Raw genomic sequence first — 20,321 nt, forward strand, 5'->3', positions numbered from 1 at the left:
TACTGACCATTACTCCTGTATCTTGCTCCAAGTTTTATTAAAACTTAAACTATTTAAGTAATAAAAATCGAACTTTATATTTTTTGGAGAGACACCACATACTCAACAACATTAGGATTAGTTAGTTGCTAAAGATAATATAGTTTGAATTTTCCCATTAATTATTCCTAATTTAATAATGCACTTCATTTTAATTGGAGATCCACAAACATACACACCTTATCTTTAATGTACTGATGTTCTTGGAGCAGAGATTCCTTGGACTCTTTCTTGTATGCAAATTATAAGGATCTACATAAAGACTGTGGATAATGATTTCTAATTTCTCCAAATAGACACCGTTTCATTGCTATTGTGAAATCCAATTAAATCTGATGGGACTAGGCAAATAATGAATAATGATCTTTTAAATTTTAAATCTGTTTATATAAGATTCTGATAAAAATTGTTTATAATTGCTTTGGCAATTGTCACCATCAAACCCGGTCTTTCATGCGAGAGTCATTATTTTAGATTGCTTTGTCTTTTATAACCAAGTCCTTGAGCACAGACTCTTTGCAAACTATAAATCATTAATTCTTTCAAAAGACACTGAAAAATGCTCTACTGTCATACTTGTAGGGTTTTAGCATCATATAGCATCACTAAAACTATTGGAAGTGTTACTGCAATAGTTTCAGTTATTACAATAAAACTATTGCAAATAGTTATATTTATTCATTCAGTTATATCTAATTCGTTCACCAAGGTTTCACTTCTATCAATTGATATGAAAATTTTGTAAAATTATCTATCATTATCTAATTAAATTTTTATCAATTAAATTTATCATTATTTAATTATCATTTACATCAATTATTTAAGGGCTAAATAAATGTGTTAGTGCTTTAGTGGCCATGGTCATATAGTTCATGCTTCATAAGCAAGAAATTCAAAGTTCAATCCCCACCACCCGCTAGAGTTTTTCATTTCCCCTAAATTCTGTATCCTGGGTTTACTGTGTGTAGTTTTTTATATTCTAGGACTTCCTAAGATCTCATTATTATTTTTATTTTATTTTATCTAAAATCACAATTTAAATATAAAAACGAACAAGAGGTTTCAAGCACAAACTTATATTAGCATACTAATCTAAATTATTTTTTTAATTAAAAAAATAAAGCATAAATAATCAATTGATTTTAAAAAGCATAAACAATCAATTGATTTATCACTTTATCATGAATGAATTTTCCCCATAAATAGTCTCGCCACAGAAAAGCTCTTTCTGATTCATCCAATGTTGGCTTGATGGCCATTTATACTGAGTATAGATTGTCTAAACTTTTGTTACGCTTTCAAGTCTTGAAAATAATAATTTCATTTATGAGGTTTTTTAAACTGCAATGGTTTTCAAGACCACCTGTTTCTACTCGTTTGACTATTACAAATAATAGGATCCAACTTTTCTTTAAGTGTCAAACTACTTTTGTCTAATGTAGCATCAATTGGTTGAGGTATTGAAGAAAAGCCGCTTTCATTATGACAACTCTTGTTGACTATTCCATTATTGCTTGCATCCTCAATGTATAACCCGGTGTAAATTTTTTTCACTGCTGCATTTGATACATGTTTTGAGGGTAAGATTAATTTTGAACTGATATTTGATTCGTGATTTTAAGTGAATGGTTTATGTAAAAAATTTAGTGATCCAATTAAATTGATATTTCTGTATTCTTCAATTCTCTGCAGCACAGATTAAAGCAGTTTATTAGCAATAAAATTATTTATCTACGCCAAACGGCCTATGATAAATATCAATACACCTTCAGCATCAAGTAGAGTAGCATACTCAATATTTGAGTATACTGGGTGTTTTTTTACTATTTGATATTCAAATATTTTTTTCAAAATATTTATATAATTTTTAGAATGAAAAGACTAATTTCAAAATGAAAAGAAAAAAGATAAGAGAGTTTTGCAGCGAAATAGAATGTAAATATTAGAATTAAAATGAATATATTACTATTATAAAGAATAAAAAAAAAATGAAAATATAAAAAAAAAATTCTAAACATTTTTACAAAACCTTGATGTGGAGAAACGAAAATACATTTTTGGTATGGTTTTTATTTTGTGTAGGATTATTTTAGTTGGTTTTTAAAACACAACCGGTTGTTAATGTTGCTTATAAATGTTCGTAAGTTTAATAGTTAACGATATAAATGTTACATAACCATAATTAATACTTAAGATTGTTCCATAAATTTAATTTATTTATTAAAAAAAGTAAAAATATTTTCTGATAAAAATAAAAATTGTTGCAGCATAATGTAATATAAGGTGGAAATTAAAATTTACGGGATTTTCTTACATAATTAAATCTATGGTATTTTTTGTTTTAGCCATGTCAAAAAAATCCAAGGTATGGAAGTTTTTTTAGAAAATACTTTAAAAAAATTGGAAAAGGCATGTGGTAAGTACAACACATGGAAAAAATCAGCCACTGCCATGATTAACCATTTGAAGCTATGACATAACAAATTAATATCTAAATCAATATGTTATGTCATAGCTTGGATGAAATAAAAATTATGGAGTAAATAATGTTCCTAAGAAAAAGAAAAAAAAAAAGAAACAATTACTGTAATAGAATCATTCAAAATTAATTATTAAATGTTTTTTTATTTAATTATTATTCTTCATTTTTGTTAATACTTCATTTTGCTTTTGATAAACTATTTACGTATTCAAATATTTACATATTTTTTTTATTCAATATTTGAATAGTTGAAGAACTCGAGTAGTTGGATGGTCTATTTCTTAAAGATGTATATTCATCTAAAAATAATAATAAATAAATAAATCGATAAACGTTACATGGTTGATATTCTTTTGTTATTTCCAAAAACTTTGTTTGGCTAAACCCTATTGTTTTTTTTTATCATATAGGATGATATTTTTTTTGGATTTGGATCACACGGGATGGATTTTTAATACCATGCTTTTTTCTGACAATGATTTTCTAATGAATTCATTTTTTGTTATGGCATTTATGGTGAAGCGTTGCTAGCTTTGACACAATTTCCTCAATAGCTTACTGTTTAACAAACGTGATTATTTTTTGTGCACATTTCCAATTTCCAACCCAGTGTCTTCATGTGGACGCTTCATATCTAAATCTATTTCTATCTGTGAGTTTTTTAATGGATGAAGGAGCCCACTTGTAGAAAATCTTTTGCACATTATTTTTACACAGCACTTTTTGCAAGTGGCAGATTTGCCAGATTTTTCTTTACAAAAATATTGCCATGCTTTCGGATCCACTTACTATCGACATAAAATAGTTATTATGAATCGTAATATAACTAAAAGATAACTAGTAAATTAGATACAAAACATTAGCAACAAAAAAAAATTTTTTTTTTTAATAGGGTATTATATAACCAAGGATGTATAAACCTACAGTTTATACACCCTTGGTTACAGTTATTTTAATACAGAAAATATTTAATTTTTCAATAATACAATACAACAAAACGTTTACAATTATTTGAAATTATAAAAACCAAACATAACATACAGCTTTCATTGTTTAAAATCAAGAAATGTTTTTCAACTCATTTTAACAAGAGAAAAGAAGACATTTTCTTAACTTTGGAAAAAATAATACTTGTTGAAAAACTTTGTGCTATTTAAGATGAAATATATATCCCAGGAAATATTAGCCACAACTTGGGATATCCTGCTGTTACTTTCACCCCCGAAAAAAAAGAACAATGCCACTGTGGTACTAGAAGATATATTTAAAAATATTTAAATATATCTTCTGTAAAATTTAGAAATACTTAGATTGTTTTATTTGAGTCTAAGTGTATTATTTAAAATAAAAAAGTTTTATTTTTTTTTTGGTAAGTTGTAGAGATTGTAATACTAATATTTTTTCATTTTTTCCCACTTACTGACCCACAATCCACTGGTAAACACTCCAACAAAAAATATATTTAAAACTAACAACTTTAATATGATATTAAACAAACCGAGGAGTTTTAATAAATACGACATTGTGTCACACAACTTTTTAGAAGCCAGTTTTAAAAACGACCGCCATCTTGGTTAACCCGAAACATTTCATGGAACTTAAAATTTTACTGAAAACATTATTAAACCCAAGTCAAAAGATGATTGAATTATTCATCAGTTTATGTTTTGGCAGCTTATATATCTTATAAAGAATTATTTGCTAACGAATTGTCTTTTTCATTTAATTCTAATAACATTCAGAATACTAAAATAGATATTAGATAGCTGTATTTCAACATGATGCTAGAAGATATTGAATTTCAGGTAGAATAAAAAATAAATAAAACCAATTGCTTGTGAGTTTTTATGTATATTTAAGCAATTAAAAAGAAATATACATTTCAATGTGCGCGTGTGTGTTTTTCTACATAATAGTGTTCTTAAAAGAATAGAGCAATAATAAATTAGTAAAAATTACTTATACATTATCTATACAAAGTTTAAGACAGAAATCTTCAAATGTTCTCAGAACTGAACCTAGATTGTTCAGCATGTTAAAGAGTTTGAGTTCTATATATACAAATGAATAGATATATATTTTTAACGTTTTTGTTTACTTTCTTTATTATTGAGCACTCTTAACTGAAATTGAGTTTTGTATTATTATTGTAATAAAACATCAATCAATATATATATACGTATATACGTATATATATATATATATATATATATATATATATATATATATATATATATATATATATATATATATATATATATATATACACACACACACACACAGACATATATATACACATACATATATATATATATATATATATATATATATATATATATATATATATATATATATATATATATATATATACATATCGAAATATATATGTATATGTGTATAAATATATATATATGTATATATATATATCGAAAAACTTAAACTATTTTTCTAGAATCAAAACAGCAATCCATTTGCGAATCGAATCAATTTGCAAGGCCGTAATACAAAATATATATATATATATATATACGCACACACACATATATATATTTAACAACACTAGGAATTAGAAAAAAATGTGGTCGGCAGTAAAATGCTGACCTCAAACTGTTAGAGGTTGGCATTAGGTTGTCAAAAATAAATTTGACACAAAGAGTTTACCATAAAACATTGAAACGAGGTCAGTTTTTGCCGACCTCAAACATTCCAAGGTCAGCAGTTAGATCGACTTTGCCGAATGCCAACCCTAATTCCAAGGGTTGCAATAAATATATACATATATATATATATATATATATATATATATATATATATATATATATATATATATATATATACATATATATATATATATAAATATATATATATATATATATATATATATATATATATACATATATATATATATATATATATACATATATATACATGTATATATATTATAACATATATGCATATATGTACAGGGTGCTGAAAAAGTTTCAATACAAAAGTAAAATTTAAAAAAAGTAGCTGCATGGTGTTTTCTCTCAATATATAGTGTGTTTTTAGTATTCTCTTGTGTTCCTTCATATTCTTTTAGTTTTTTTTAGTATTATTTTGTTTTAAATTAAAGTGTAATTTGTTTCTCGTCTTGTACAAGAACTTTGGCTGTTTTTGCTGTTTATATTTTTGTATGGAAACTTTTTCTGCACCCTGTATATATACATAACAAGGAAAGATAGATATATTTAATATATTTGTTTTTATTTATGTTTAGATTTAATTTTAAAAAACTCACAAACATTTGTTTTTATTCCATAAGATGTTCACACTGTGGAAAATATGGTATCTGCTAATAGCATGTTGACTATCTGAATGTCTACTTCAGTATTCCAATATTTTGGAATGAACTGAACCCGATAATCAGTTAGCAAACAATTCTTTGTAGTATAATATAACCTTGAAAACATAATTGGCAAATTATTCAACCATATAGTTATATCAATGCTTTGACTTGATTTCAGCAAAGTTTTCTACTAAAAATATCAAGTTCCAGGAAAAACATACAATGTTTTGGGTTAACCAAGATGGCGGCTGACTTTTAAAACTAGCTTCAACACTTTTATGCCAGGTATATACAACAGCATCTCCTGTTTATTAAAGCTCCTTGAAATAAACAGTTTGTTAAGACTACAGTCTAAATAAATATACAATTTAAATAAAAATACAACCTAAATAAAATTATACAAATAAAAAAATGTTTACAGTTTATAAAAAGCTGAATGGCTGGGAGAAGTTATAATTACCATTCTTCTTCATGTTTAATAACCTCTTGCTTATATAAACTTACTTGCATAATGTGGTACATTAGGTGCAGTGTGGAATAACCTGAGAGCAACAAAATAAAACTTTTATTTATAAGAACAATTACTGTATAGAAGAATATTTATAAAAAGAGTTTTCACTAAAAAACTTTGAAAAAAATTAACAAATGGCAACTACATTACTGGTGAATTCCATGGCCACAGTAGGTTCGTGTGACAGCACACCCATTAGCATGAGCAACGTTTTGTATATATTGACCCATATCCCTGTATCTTGCTCCAGGTTTTACTAAAACATAAATAAAGGCACCAATATAAATATTAATTAATATAAAAATATTTCTACAAAGTAAAAATAATAATTTAGTTAACTGTTATTTGCAGCAGCTATCAAACTCTCATAAGCTGTTTTCACTAAATGTTTTGAACTTTCGTCAACATTTCCCACAAACAAAGTTTCATTGAGATCTCCATGGAAGCCATTGTAATAACAAGTAACATCCACTAAATGATAAAAAATAAACAAACTTTGTAAAACCTTTAACCACTCTTATATCAACATAAAATAAATTTTTTTTTATTACTCACAGTTAACAATATCTCCCTCCTCTAATTTACGTTGGTCAGGTATTCCGTGACAGACTACTTCATTTACAGAACTAAAGTTAAAATACATTCATTTGTATATCATACATACAATAAAAAACTGATTAACTTTTCAACTAATCAGTTTTAAATACAGCTAAAAAATAATGATTTTTGAAAAATAATGAAAATTGAACTCCATTAAGTGAGAATATTTTTGTAATGAAAGTCATTGAAACATTTGTACATGTAGTGTGCTGTGAATGTTATAATGCTCTAACTTTGAGGCACAGCTGATGAGAAGGTTCTTATCCTTATAGAGCTTTTTTTTTATCTTTAATGTTTAACTACAAAGTAGTTTTATGTTTTTCAACTATTACTGTTGTTTATTTATAGCTATGTGAATTAATGATTTTTATCTTTCGAAGTTTCATAGAATAAGAGCATCAATGCGTATATCAAGCGTAAATTAACTGGTATAGTCACAGTGCACTTCACTATCAATACATACTTAAATAAGGATAGGCACAGTAGATTTTACATACATTGACTGAGGATTTAGGTTTTGGAAAGCGCTCTCTAATATAAAATTTCAATATTTATTTAAATAGGGTTTATAAAATAATTTAATTAATATAAAAAAAAAAAAATTAAATTATACTAGATTTTTAGGTGAAATAGTCAAAACAATCAATAATAACTTATGCTTAAATAAGCATGTACAAAAAGAAAAAATTAGTTGTATGTGCATACAAATAATACCTACCCTTTGTAATATTTCTACAAAAATTGTGTGTTGAAATAAAAATTAGTATATAAACACTTAAAAATAAACTTGATCATAAAGATTTAAAATAAATTCTTGCCAAACTAAATAATGGTAACTTACGTGCAGCAACTTTTAGGAAATTGATAGTAATTCAAAGGAGAGGGGTAACAATTTCTTTCTATAGTTGCCTAAAAATAATATATCAATAAAATTAAATAATTGAAAATAAATTTTTTTTTTAGTTGATTCATAAAATTTATAACTACTTGTTTAGGGTTAACTAAAAATTTTGACTACTCTAGATTTTCCAGGAAACTTACTTCAAAAAAATGTAGATTAACAAAAAACATAAACCCAAAACCTTTTCTTTAAGAATCTTTTATTTAGCAAGACTTATAAGACTGAGAGATGAAAATTAATTGGACCTTTCTATTAAACTATTTATTTATTTTTTGTTTGGACAGGGAGGAAGGTGGAGGATCATTAAGCTGCAACAATGTATTATCATTTTAAATCTGTTTTTATGTTTGTATAAAATAAGTTTCATAATATTCCGTGATAAAGTTTTCATGACTTTGATTATAGATTCATGACATTATGATGGTTTCATTTTTTTGCAACTTCCCTTACCAAACTCTTCACTTTTTTGCAACTTTTATGAACCAAAATCTGAAATTAAATTTTTGAAATTTAATTTCAGAGGGTTAATTAGAGGTATTCAATCTTTTTTTGTCTATCAAATGTTTTTTCTGATTCTTGGAATCAGACACGACTATAAGAGGATCCGAAGCATCCTCTAGCTAAAAAAAGGTTTATTATAAACAATTTGCCTTAGTCAATATTCACATAATAAAAATGTGCAATAACATGATTTTAAACCTTGATTAGTATTACTTATAGTACACTTTCTTTAAAAAAAAAGAAAGAAAACTAATTCTCTAAGATATAAAAAAGAACAATTATTTAAAAAATCAACTCACAAATTAATTAGTGAGAGATGATTAGGTTTTATTTTTGTGTTAATTGTAATTAAACATATACTAATTCTTATACTAATTTGTATACTTTTGTGTTGATGTGAATATACACAGTTTTGTGTTAGTGTGAGTATACACAGTTTTGAGCTAGTGTGAGTATACATAGTTTTGCGCTAGTGTGAATATACACAGTTTTGTGTTAGTGTAAATATTTTAGAATTTAAATGAATACACCGCACCCGTTATAGATAAAGACGTAGATCCATTTTTGCCAAAAATAAGAAATTTGGACAGTAAAAGCTATGGAATATCATCCATGTTATCTTAAGGTATTGCTAAGGCTATGCTTTGATTATTTATAATTTAAAAAAAGGTGTATAAGGTGTTGAAAACCATTATAGAAAAGAGATGGACAATACAAATTTTTTTTTTGCATTTTGGAGATACAACCCTTTTCTAAAACGGGTGCTCTATTTAAAAGTATTTCTTCTATAGACCTTTTAGAATATCTTTAGAATAGAATCTAAAATAGAACATTTAAATATAACACATTTAAAAAAAGAAAAATAAACCTAAAAAACCAAAAAGTAGATAAAAAAATTGTAAAAACAGATATAAAGATATTATTTATAAAGAAACCTCATGGCATATTCTGTCCAGCTCATCTGTAGTAATCCCAGGACGAACAGCTTTTGCTACTATGTCCAAAACTTCGCGTGCCAGCTAAAATAACAAATAATATATTATACTTATATGAAGTTATTGTTCCTACCTTGCTTTGAGAATGACACGAAAATATTATTTTTGCAATCTTTAAACTACAATGAGTAAGGAAAATTACATACCTGTTTTTGTTGTTTTTCATTAGTAATACATAAAGAGTCATATATAAATCATTTAAAGAAATAATAATATATAAATTTATATACTTAATATATAAAGATAAGTTATGAAAAATATGCATCTGTTTTTTAATGTGTTTTCATTAGTAATATATAAAAGTTTTTGCGCAAATACAATGGAATATTTTATATTTATATAAAAAACGACTCGATGCGTATAATAAAACTTTGTAATCATATAGCTTAATGAAAAACTAAAAATTAAAAAAATATCCTAAAATTTTAAAACCAAAAATACGGAAACGTCTAATTATGAGCATTCATCAGCTGTAGTTTTGTTTTCAATTTCAAGTTTAAAAAAAAAAGCAACACAATTTTTTGAAATATAAGATATAAAAAAACATTTAAAAAAATCTTTCAGCATTTTTTTAAATTTTCAATTCTTCGAAGTTTACTTCAAATACAGCATATCACATACTTTGAACATTCTTACAATCAATGTCTGCAATAATTCAGTTGATATTTGATTCCAGCATATTTGTATGAGTAGCCAAAAGTTTTTTAATTGGTTGGTTGCATTTTGCTAACATTTTAATCTAAATTGCCCCACAAACCACTATGCTGACTGTTGAGGTCATGCATTGTTTTATCATCCGTTCTCCAATTAAACCACAAACATTTTGTCAACAATTTCCTCCAAAAATTTCAAACTTTGATTCATCAGTAAACAAAACTTGAGACCATTGTTGAATTGTCTAATCATTATGCTTTTTTGACACTTTTTAATCTTTTAATTTTATTTAGCTTGAGTTGTAATGGTTTTTTGACAGCAAAGCATCCTTCAAACCGTAATTGCGAAGGCATTGTTTTACGGTTGAATATATATATATATATATATATATATATATATATATATATATATATATATATATATATATATATATATACACACACATATATATATATATATTTATATATAAATACATATATATACAGACCAATTATAGTTTACTTAAAGGTCGTTCACCTTCTGCAACAGGTACTGACCTACCCTTTGAGTATTAGTAGGTTTAATTTTTACCGGTTCTTGATCTTTTACCCAGATGAATGATAATCTTAATGAAACAGTTTTTATTATCTATTCTTAAATTGAATTTTAAAAATGATTGTAAAAATATTTTTTTGGCAATGAACCAAAATATTTTCCCATGGTTGTTTTGCGAATAGTTTTATAGCGGCAATCTGAGCTGAGTGTTTGATGTCCAAAAGCTTGTAAAGCATTTTTATATCTAGTGAGACTGCAGCTGAAAACTAAAAGATTTTAGATTTTTATTTAATTATTTTTTTACAATAATTAATGAAACTTATACATAAAAAGTTTAATATTGATGAAGGAAAGCAACACCAGGCTTTAATATGCTGACAATTGATATTGATGCAGGCAATTTAGTCATTAAAATACTAAAGAGTTTACTGTATGTACATCAATTACATCATGCGGTAATTTATTGTAACAGCAACATGGTTTTTCAATAAATGCTGACATTCTGGGTAATCTTTGACTAGTTGGGGTTTTAGACAGGGTCATTTTTAAGTTTTGATGAGAAAGCGTAAACGCACCAGTATTTTTTAACTTGGTTTTGAACAACTTTCTAATTTCTTCAACAACGGTTTTTTGTAATATAATCTGATGGTTATATTATAGTTTTAAATAATTTATTTTTTAAATAATTTATTAAGTAAATGAATTATTCCAACTGCAATTCTTTAGTAAAATAAACAAAGCAAGTTATTTACAATGCACATCACTAAGTAAATTTATTTTAAGCCTCATCAATAAAAACAATTTTTTTTATTGTTTTGTAAAAAATTTTTTTTTTATTAATGATGATATTTTTGTTCTTTGTCTTCCTGCGCCCTTAATATTTTGGCAAGTATTCCTTTTCTGCTCCTTCTTCTCAGGGCCATTGCATGATTGGTTCTTAATTTAAAATTGTACACAAATATACATTAAATAAATTTAAGAAAATTTTAGTGTTCATTATTAATTTAGCGCCTTAAAAGCCATGGTACCTGGGTGAAAATCACCCACTGAATCTGTCTTACGCCTGGCCTGTATATAATTATATACACAAATATTTATATATATATCTTATACTGCTGATTTAAGTGAAGAGTGTAACACCATACTAAAATAGCCTACTGCTGGAGGCTTCAGTACATAAATCAACTGACAAATAGCCTGACTCGCAGCAGAATGCAGCTACATCGACTGAGGGTTTGGCATAGGGCAGCAATCTTTTTATTTATTATTCTTAGTTTTTTTCTTCTTTTTCTAAAAATGCTGTATGGATTAAGATAAGCAAAAAAAGTGAGCAAATGCTTATATAAATACGCTATAGTAGATATATATACATATGTAGCCAATATGGGTAAAACCACAGATGTCACATTTTTCTCATTTTGAGAAAAATGAAATTTAGTGTTTAGTGACATTAGATATCTGTTTGGTAATAATGTATTTAATTAAAAGTATATTTTTATGATATTTTAGTCCTAACACAATATATAAATGCGGTTTTTGTGCTAAATACAAGAATTATTTATTCACAGTGTTCCTTTGAAAACAAGACACTCATTTTGGACATCTGTGATTTTTCCGTTGTAAATTCATAAACTCATAAACCACGTTAGCTTATAACCTTTTAGTGTAAGTATTTTTTAAAAGGTAGATGGTAACACATTGTAATATACAACCACAACGTACTAAGTGTGTGATGGGATAATAAAGCCGTCCCCCCCCCCCCTAATTTTTTTCATAAAAAAATTCAAATAAAAAATTATATGAAAGTTTTTTTAATAAATAGCATTACTACCTTATCTCTTCCCTAACCTCATCTACTTACGATAAATGATTCTATGATGTCTGTGTTTCATCACTTTATATCAAGTTTGTATAAACCATACAAAAAACAACTGTGAACAACACAATAAAAATGTTTTTTTTTAATTTTAAAGAAAAATAAAATAAATTTTTCAAAAATAAGATAAAATAATATCAAATAATGTCTTACTTAGAAAACGTTTAGCTTCAATAAGTCTTTAAATTTTTAACAAAAAAGAGGCAACAGAGCTATGTATGCTTGTTTCAGTTTATCAGGCACTTTGATCTTTGATCTAAACATATGGGATGTAACACACATAAAACTAAATATTTCCAGTTTCCCATATAATTAAATTTTAAGAAGCCTTTAATATTTCAATTTCTCTAAATGAACATGTCTTAAATGAACAAACAACTAAGAAGTTTGGCTTTGAAACTCTGCAGAAATTTACTTATATCATGTTTATATATAATATTGAACTATTATGATTTTTTGTGAGATTGTTTAGTGTTTCTGTTAGAAACTTTTGATTTCCAATGGCCATGTTTCTGTCACATTCTTTAGAGGTGTCATATCTATAAAGAATGTGACAGAGTTCTAATTGGTAATGAAACAGTAATGCTGTCAGGTTTTTCAGTTTTATCTACAAGATAATTAAATCAATCTAAAGCTTTTTATTTTTTATTTTGCCTAGCACATAAATTGCAAATCATTTGATATCCTTTACATCTAAGATAACTGATAATTTAAAATCATACAACATAGAACATACATCATCAGACCATCTGTGTCCAACAATTTCATCATAGCAATAAAAATATAATTTTTGAGTTGAAGTATATTAGTGTTTAGAAAATAAAACAGCCGTTGCCTGGAATAGTATACATATTGGTTTCAAACGTTAAGACATTTTTTTGGGTGAAAAATCCAAGCAAATTACTTCACAATAAAAAGCGTGATAAGTTGGAAGATATGTAGCTCTTTCCCTCTAATAAAGCATTTAAGCGAATATATATATATATATATATAACGTTGTTTACTTCATCCGACAAATTTTTCTTAAGGATAAAAGTTAGTCATATGACTTATGCTTTTATTCTCATTGGTTTAATTATAAAAACTTGGACAACTGTATTTTTTACCGGGTAAACATGGGACAGCAGTTGTTGTTTCAAAGTTGACCTTAAAATGACCATAGAACCTTAAAACATATTTTTTTTGTTATGAATTTTTAAATTAAAATAGCTTACTACTAAAATAACATAAAAATATATAAAACTTGAAATTTTCAAAAAGTGGACATCTGTGGCTTTACCCGTGTGGTCTTCATATATATATATATATATATATATATATATATATATATATATATATATATATATATATAAATATATATATATATATATATGTATATATATATATATATATATATACACACACACACGCACACACACACACATATATAGCGCGAAAACAAGGGAAAAAAAAAGAAAAGAAAAAAGTCACGAAAACACATACTAAACTCCATAACTCTTTTTTAACTATTTAAAAATACTTTTAAGCAAAAGAAGTTATTAAAAAAAATCATTTAATCATACCATAGCATGGTTTTAAAGTTCATCATTTTATAACATAATTTTTACAAGTTTAAAAGTTGTAAGGATTGTATAAACGTGTTTTGACGCTTTGTTACAGTCCTGTTCAACGCTAAAAATTGTATTGTATATCCATAATTTAGAACTTTGATAATGTTATAGTGCATTTTTAAAATATAGCATACATGATTGTTAATAATCATTTATACTTTTTATTTGTTGTTTTGTTACACACCAAATGATTTTTTTTTACCATGCTATTTGCTTTAAGTCTGACAAAGTTGTTTTGTTCAGAAGTGGTAAAAAGTAAGTGTTATGACCTCCACTATACGCTGAGAATAGCTTAAAGAGTGTCAAATGTTACAACCGCCAATATATATATATATATATATATATATATATATATATATATATATATATATATATATATATATATACAGCGTGGAAAATAAGAAATCAAATGCAAGCAATCATAATGGTTAACACGTGAACAATATATATATAATATATATAACAAAACATAACAATCAATATGGTTAACACGTGAACAATCAACATTGTTAACTGGTTAATACATGGAATTTACGGTCAATTTTGGTTTTTTGGACAGTCAAAATTTTTATTTGTTTAAATTTTTATCTGAATAATTGAAACAAACATACAAAAATAACTTAATTGCTCAAAAATTAACGAACTGGTATTCTTTTTAAAATAAGAATCGATGCATTATTAAATAAAATCTATGTAATTTTTACTTGCAAATAACTAACGTTAAAACTACCTGCTAATATTAATTTGTTTAAAACAATGCTCATGTGCACAGATTTTCATTTAATTAAAATAAGAAGTTAAATAATATCCTAGTAATGTTGAATGTTTTTTAATATTTAAACAAATTTTATACAATATTAAAAAAATTAGACTGAATACTTAATACTAAAAGAATTTGTTTTATGAATACTATTGAAAAATGAAAGCGTTGTTTGTTTCTTTATTTGCCTCTATTAAGATGGGTGTTACAATTCAATAATTAAAAGATTAAATTAAAAAAGAAAAAAGTACAGTTATAAGAGAAAACTTTCTTACCTACATACAAAAATTTAAAATAATAATCTTATATCTCTGATTTTAATGAGCAGAGATATAAAATATTTTTTTTATCTCTGCTCATTTTAAAAGTTGTTAAACCTAGTTATTAATAATTTTATTAACACTCGTGCACAAATTTTTTATTAAATTTGCCAATATAAAAGTATAAAACAGATAGAAGTTGATCAAGCTGCAAACATCAAAGCAATTTCAAATTGTCTCAGGAGTTTACTTTTTTTACTGGACAAAAAACAACCAAAATTCACTGAAATGATTTTTATTAAAACATTAAAAAAAGAATCATTCAAAGTATAGGCTACATAGTTTTAACCACTAGCTATTGTAATTATTTAACAAAATGTTTACTAAAACTCATTTAATTAAATAGAATCACTAAAATTTTAAAAGCATGTGTAAGTTTAAGTTTTATTTCTTGTTTTAAATCATAACACGACATTTGATTAAAAAGACAGCTAAAACATTTTTTAAAAATTTAAATTTTTTTTTTCTAAATTACTAAAGTTGAAAGTTTCATTAGTTGTATATCATAGTTACATTTATGCTTATAATACCCTATTCATTTAATATGAAGTTTAGGAAAAAGTTGTTACTTGTTATTTCGCTGTTGCCATTTTTAAAGTTTTTACTTTAATATTATTGGTAAACCATGAAAATACAATATTTTTAAGTCATTATCAATGAACGTGTTTGCGTCTACATATAAAGATCAGACATTCAAGTACAGTCTTGATGTTGTTTTCTTTTTGTTTACAAAACGAAAGGTTACAAACATAGTCCCAAAGCATTTCAATGTGGTTTAACTTCCATCTGTTTTATACTTCCATGTTTAAACTTGATACTTAATACTAAGAAGACAATTGTTTTATGAAACACTACTACAAAAATTACTAGTGTTACATAAAAAGAAATTTCACTAAACAATACTAATTTTACTACACATATTTAAGAATCCTATTATAGAAAATTTTAAATTTACCTATAATTCATTCATACATTTATTACATTTACACCAAAAACTTATCAAAATAAAAAAACATTGATATAGCTTACATTTTAAGTTTGTTAATGAAGCAAATTAAAGTAGCAAGTCGTAAACAATAAAACTTCTTTTTCAAAAGTTTTTTAAAACTCTGTTTTATTTTTCAACCAGTCAAACATGACCAGCAAGAATTTATTTTGTCAAAATAGCACTTTAAGTCATTTTAGGTGGTGGTTGACCGTTGACTAGCTGTTATTTTCAATGCGGCACACACACAAATATATATATATATATATATATATATATATATATATATATATATATATATATATATATATACATATATATATATATATATACACACACACACACACACACATATATATATATATACATATAATTAGTAAAAAACACTTATCTAACTTTTATCTTCGACTCGGAGTTTCACCATTGCTGGATCATCAGGAACTCTTCCTGATGATCCAGCAATGGTGTTAGTTAGATAAGTGTTTTTTACTAATTAATTATTGCTCTGTTCTTTAAGAACATTGAGCACTCTATTTGAAAAATACACTAACATAATTTACATATATATACATATATATATACATATATACATATATATATACATATATACATATATATATATATATATATATATATATATACATACATATATACATATATATATATACATACATATATATATATATATATATATATACATACATATATACATATATATATATATATACATACATATATATATATGTATGTATATGTATATATATATATATATATATATATATATATATATATATATATATATATATATATATATATATATATCCTATGATATATGAATCCTTCCTTTCCAATCGTAGCATAAAAGTTGTCCTCGATGGACAACACTCTTCTTCTTATTCTGTAACTTCAGGGGTTCCTCAAGGTTCTATCCTTGGCCCTATACTCTTTTTAATTTACATTAACGATCTTCCAGATATTCTCACATCTAAGGTGGCATTGTCTGCTGATGATACTACCATTTATTCTTGTCGTGATAAGAAACCAACACCCTCTGATTGCCTGGATGGGGCATTTGAGCTTGAAAAGGATCTCACTTCTGCTACAGCATGGGGCTCACAGTGGCTGGTGAACTTTAATTCAGATAAAACTCAATTTTTTTCAGCCAATCGTTATCGCAATAATTTAGATCTTCCTATATTTATGAACGGTGATGTACTCGATGAGTCACCTACTCTTCATCTTCTAGGATTAACTCTTACTTCCAATCTTTCTTGGAAACCATATATCAAATCAGTTGCAAAATTAGCATCTGCTAAGGTTGCATCTCTTTATCGAGCTCGCCACTTTCTTACTCTGGATTCTATTCTCTATCTCTATAAATCTCAAATCCGGCCTTGTATGGAATACTGTTGCCATATCTGGGGCGGATCTTCTAATGATGTCCTTTCTCTTTTAGACAAGGTGCAAAAACGCATTGTAAACATAGTTGGACCTGCTCTTGCAGCCAACCTCCAACCATTATCACATCGTCGTAATGTTGCCTCTCTTTCTCTTTTCTACAAATACTATAATGGGCACTGCTCTAAAGAGCTAGCGTCTCTTGTGCCATCTACTAAAATTCATTCTCGTGTTACTCGTCATTCAATTAAGTGTCATCCTTTTTCTGTGACTGTTCCTAAGTGCTCCAAAAACGCTTATTCGTCTAGTTTTTTTCCTCGAACATCAGTTCTTTGGAATTCGCTTCCTTCATCTTGCTTTCCTGATTCATATAATTTGCAATCTTTTAAATCATCTGTCAATCGTTATCTTGCTCTACAACCTTCATCTTTTCTCTTACAGTAACTTCCAACTTTAATTAGTGGCTGCTTGCAGCCTTGTTGGAAGCGAAGATGTTTAAAAAAAAAAAAAAAAAAAATATATATATATATATGTATATATATATATGTATATATATATATATATGTATATATGTATATATATGTATATATATATATATATATATATATATATATATATATATATATATATATATATATATATATATATATATATATATATATATATATATATATATATATATATATATATATATATATAAGGGGTGGCCCAAGATAAATGGCATAGTTAGTATTTTTATTATAACTGTGTTATTTTTTAAGCTAGAAAAGTGAATTTTTTTTCAAAAGATTTATTATTAAATTTTCTACAAAATGACATGATTTATTTAATGTAAATAGTCTCCATTATTTTTTGACATTCGATAAAAGCGATTGGTCCAACTAGTACAACTTTCTAAAGCTACATTTACTCTAATGCTTTTTACAGCTTGTTTAAGTTCTTGAATTAATGTTAATTTTGATTTAATTTTATTCCATTTCATTTGGTGAACGAGTTCATCCCATATTGAGTAATCTAAAGGATTGAGATCGCCGGAATTTGGAGGCCAGTGGTTTTTGTCAATAAAAGTAGGAGAATTATCATGACACCATTGTTTAGTTAAATGATGCGTATGTGAGGTTGTTCCATCTTGTTGAAATGTCCAATCATCACCAAACATCTTGTTTTCATATTTCAAGACCACTGGTAACACTTTTTTTTATATACCAGTCATGATTTACTGTATTTTTGTCAAAAATAACCAGTGGTGTAACACCTTTTGAACAAGCTCCCAACCAAACCATTACCTTTTGAGGGAATTGTTTCTGTTTAATACCACCATCTTTATCAGCTTCATTATGATTAGTGGACCATATGCAATCATTTTGGGCATTGTACATACCATTGAAATCAAAATTTTTTTCATCTGAAAACAGAATTTTCAGTGTTTGTTTTTTTCAAAAATGGTTTCTTCTCCAATTTGCAAATTTAATTCTTTTGACTTTTTGACCATTTGTAAGCAGTGATTCAACTCTGTGTTTGTATGCCTGCAAATTGAGATCCTTTTGAGGTATTCTTTGAACACTGATTCTGAAGATATTGAGTTCATTAGCTAATTTTCGAGATGAAATCCTCTTTTTACGTTTCAGACGACTTCTGATTTTTTGAATGTTTGCATTTGTTCGAACTGATCATGGACCACCTGATGGACATTTTAACTTGATAGAGCCTGTCTCTCTTATCATTTGACACCACTGATTTATTGTACGAAACCCAATGATACCCTTAATATCAGCAAATATTTTTGATGGACCATCACCATTTTGGTATTTAGAAAGTACAAGCTTTTGCAAATCTTTAGATTTCATTTTCTACAAATAAAACTAAAAACCATAAAACAAAGCCATCAAGACAGATTTATAGAGAATTTAATAATAAATCTTTTAAAAAAAAATTCACTGTTCTAGCTAAAAAAATAACAAAGTTATAATAAAAATACTACCTATGCCATTTATCTTGGGCCACCCGTTATATATATATGTATGTGCGCATATATATAAATATATCTTTATGTGTGTATATATCTATATCTATCTGCGTGTATATATATACATATATAAATGTATGTATATATACTTATTTATATATGTTTATATATATATATATATATATATATATATATATATATATATATATATATATATACACACATATATATATACAAACATATATACATAATATATATATATATATATATATATATATATATATATATATATATATATATATATATATATATATATATATATATATATATATAGGGCTTGTGATGAAACGAGCGCGATTACGCTTCGCTCGTAAAACGCGCACATAAACTGTATTTTCAAACGATCTAAGCCCGATAAACAATGCTCATTCAGCTTATAACGAGCGTATAAAATAACGCTCGTCCAATAGTTCGGGATTATTTTTTTATTTTCATGAAATATTTAAAAAAGATTTTTTATTAAAGATATTCTATTATCAAAGCACTAATATAAAATATAAAAAGCACTACGTTGTTCTCTTTTGCACTAACATAATGAATGAGCAGTTTGAAGTCGTTAATAGTCACTAATTTCAATTATGGAATGTGCACGTGGAAACACAATGTGAGTACAAAAATGCGCAAATAAAATAAGAATAGAAAATTAGAAAACCACTATAAGAAAATTGAAACTGCAGAGTATTTTTAATCTTGTGAAAATATCAAGTAAGATTTATTTGATTTATTGTTTGTAATATTCCACACATCATTTATAATAAAAATATATATTAATTATAGAGTAATTTTTAAAATTAGTTTTTG

General features: G+C 25.9%; 1 protein-coding gene across 1 annotated transcript in view; it reads right to left on the reverse strand.

Moving 5' to 3' along the window:
* LOC100209474 (methionine aminopeptidase 1) overlaps window positions 1-20,321 on the reverse strand; it is a 63,434-nt gene that overhangs the window by 13,054 nt on the left and 30,059 nt on the right. Inside the window, exons 6-11 of the mRNA XM_065796149.1 lie at window positions 9,298-9,381; window positions 7,802-7,869; window positions 6,916-6,986; window positions 6,700-6,831; window positions 6,511-6,616; window positions 6,354-6,391 (exon numbers count right to left, since the gene is read on the reverse strand). Of these exons, the coding sequence (XP_065652221.1) occupies window positions 6,354-6,391; window positions 6,511-6,616; window positions 6,700-6,831; window positions 6,916-6,986; window positions 7,802-7,869; window positions 9,298-9,381 (499 nt within the window). The remainder of the gene's footprint in view (window positions 1-6,353; window positions 6,392-6,510; window positions 6,617-6,699; window positions 6,832-6,915; window positions 6,987-7,801; window positions 7,870-9,297; window positions 9,382-20,321) is intronic.

Source organism: Hydra vulgaris, chromosome 04, assembly GCF_038396675.1.
Source record: "Hydra vulgaris chromosome 04, alternate assembly HydraT2T_AEP".
NCBI classification, from domain to species: Eukaryota; Metazoa; Cnidaria; class Hydrozoa; order Anthoathecata; family Hydridae; genus Hydra; species Hydra vulgaris.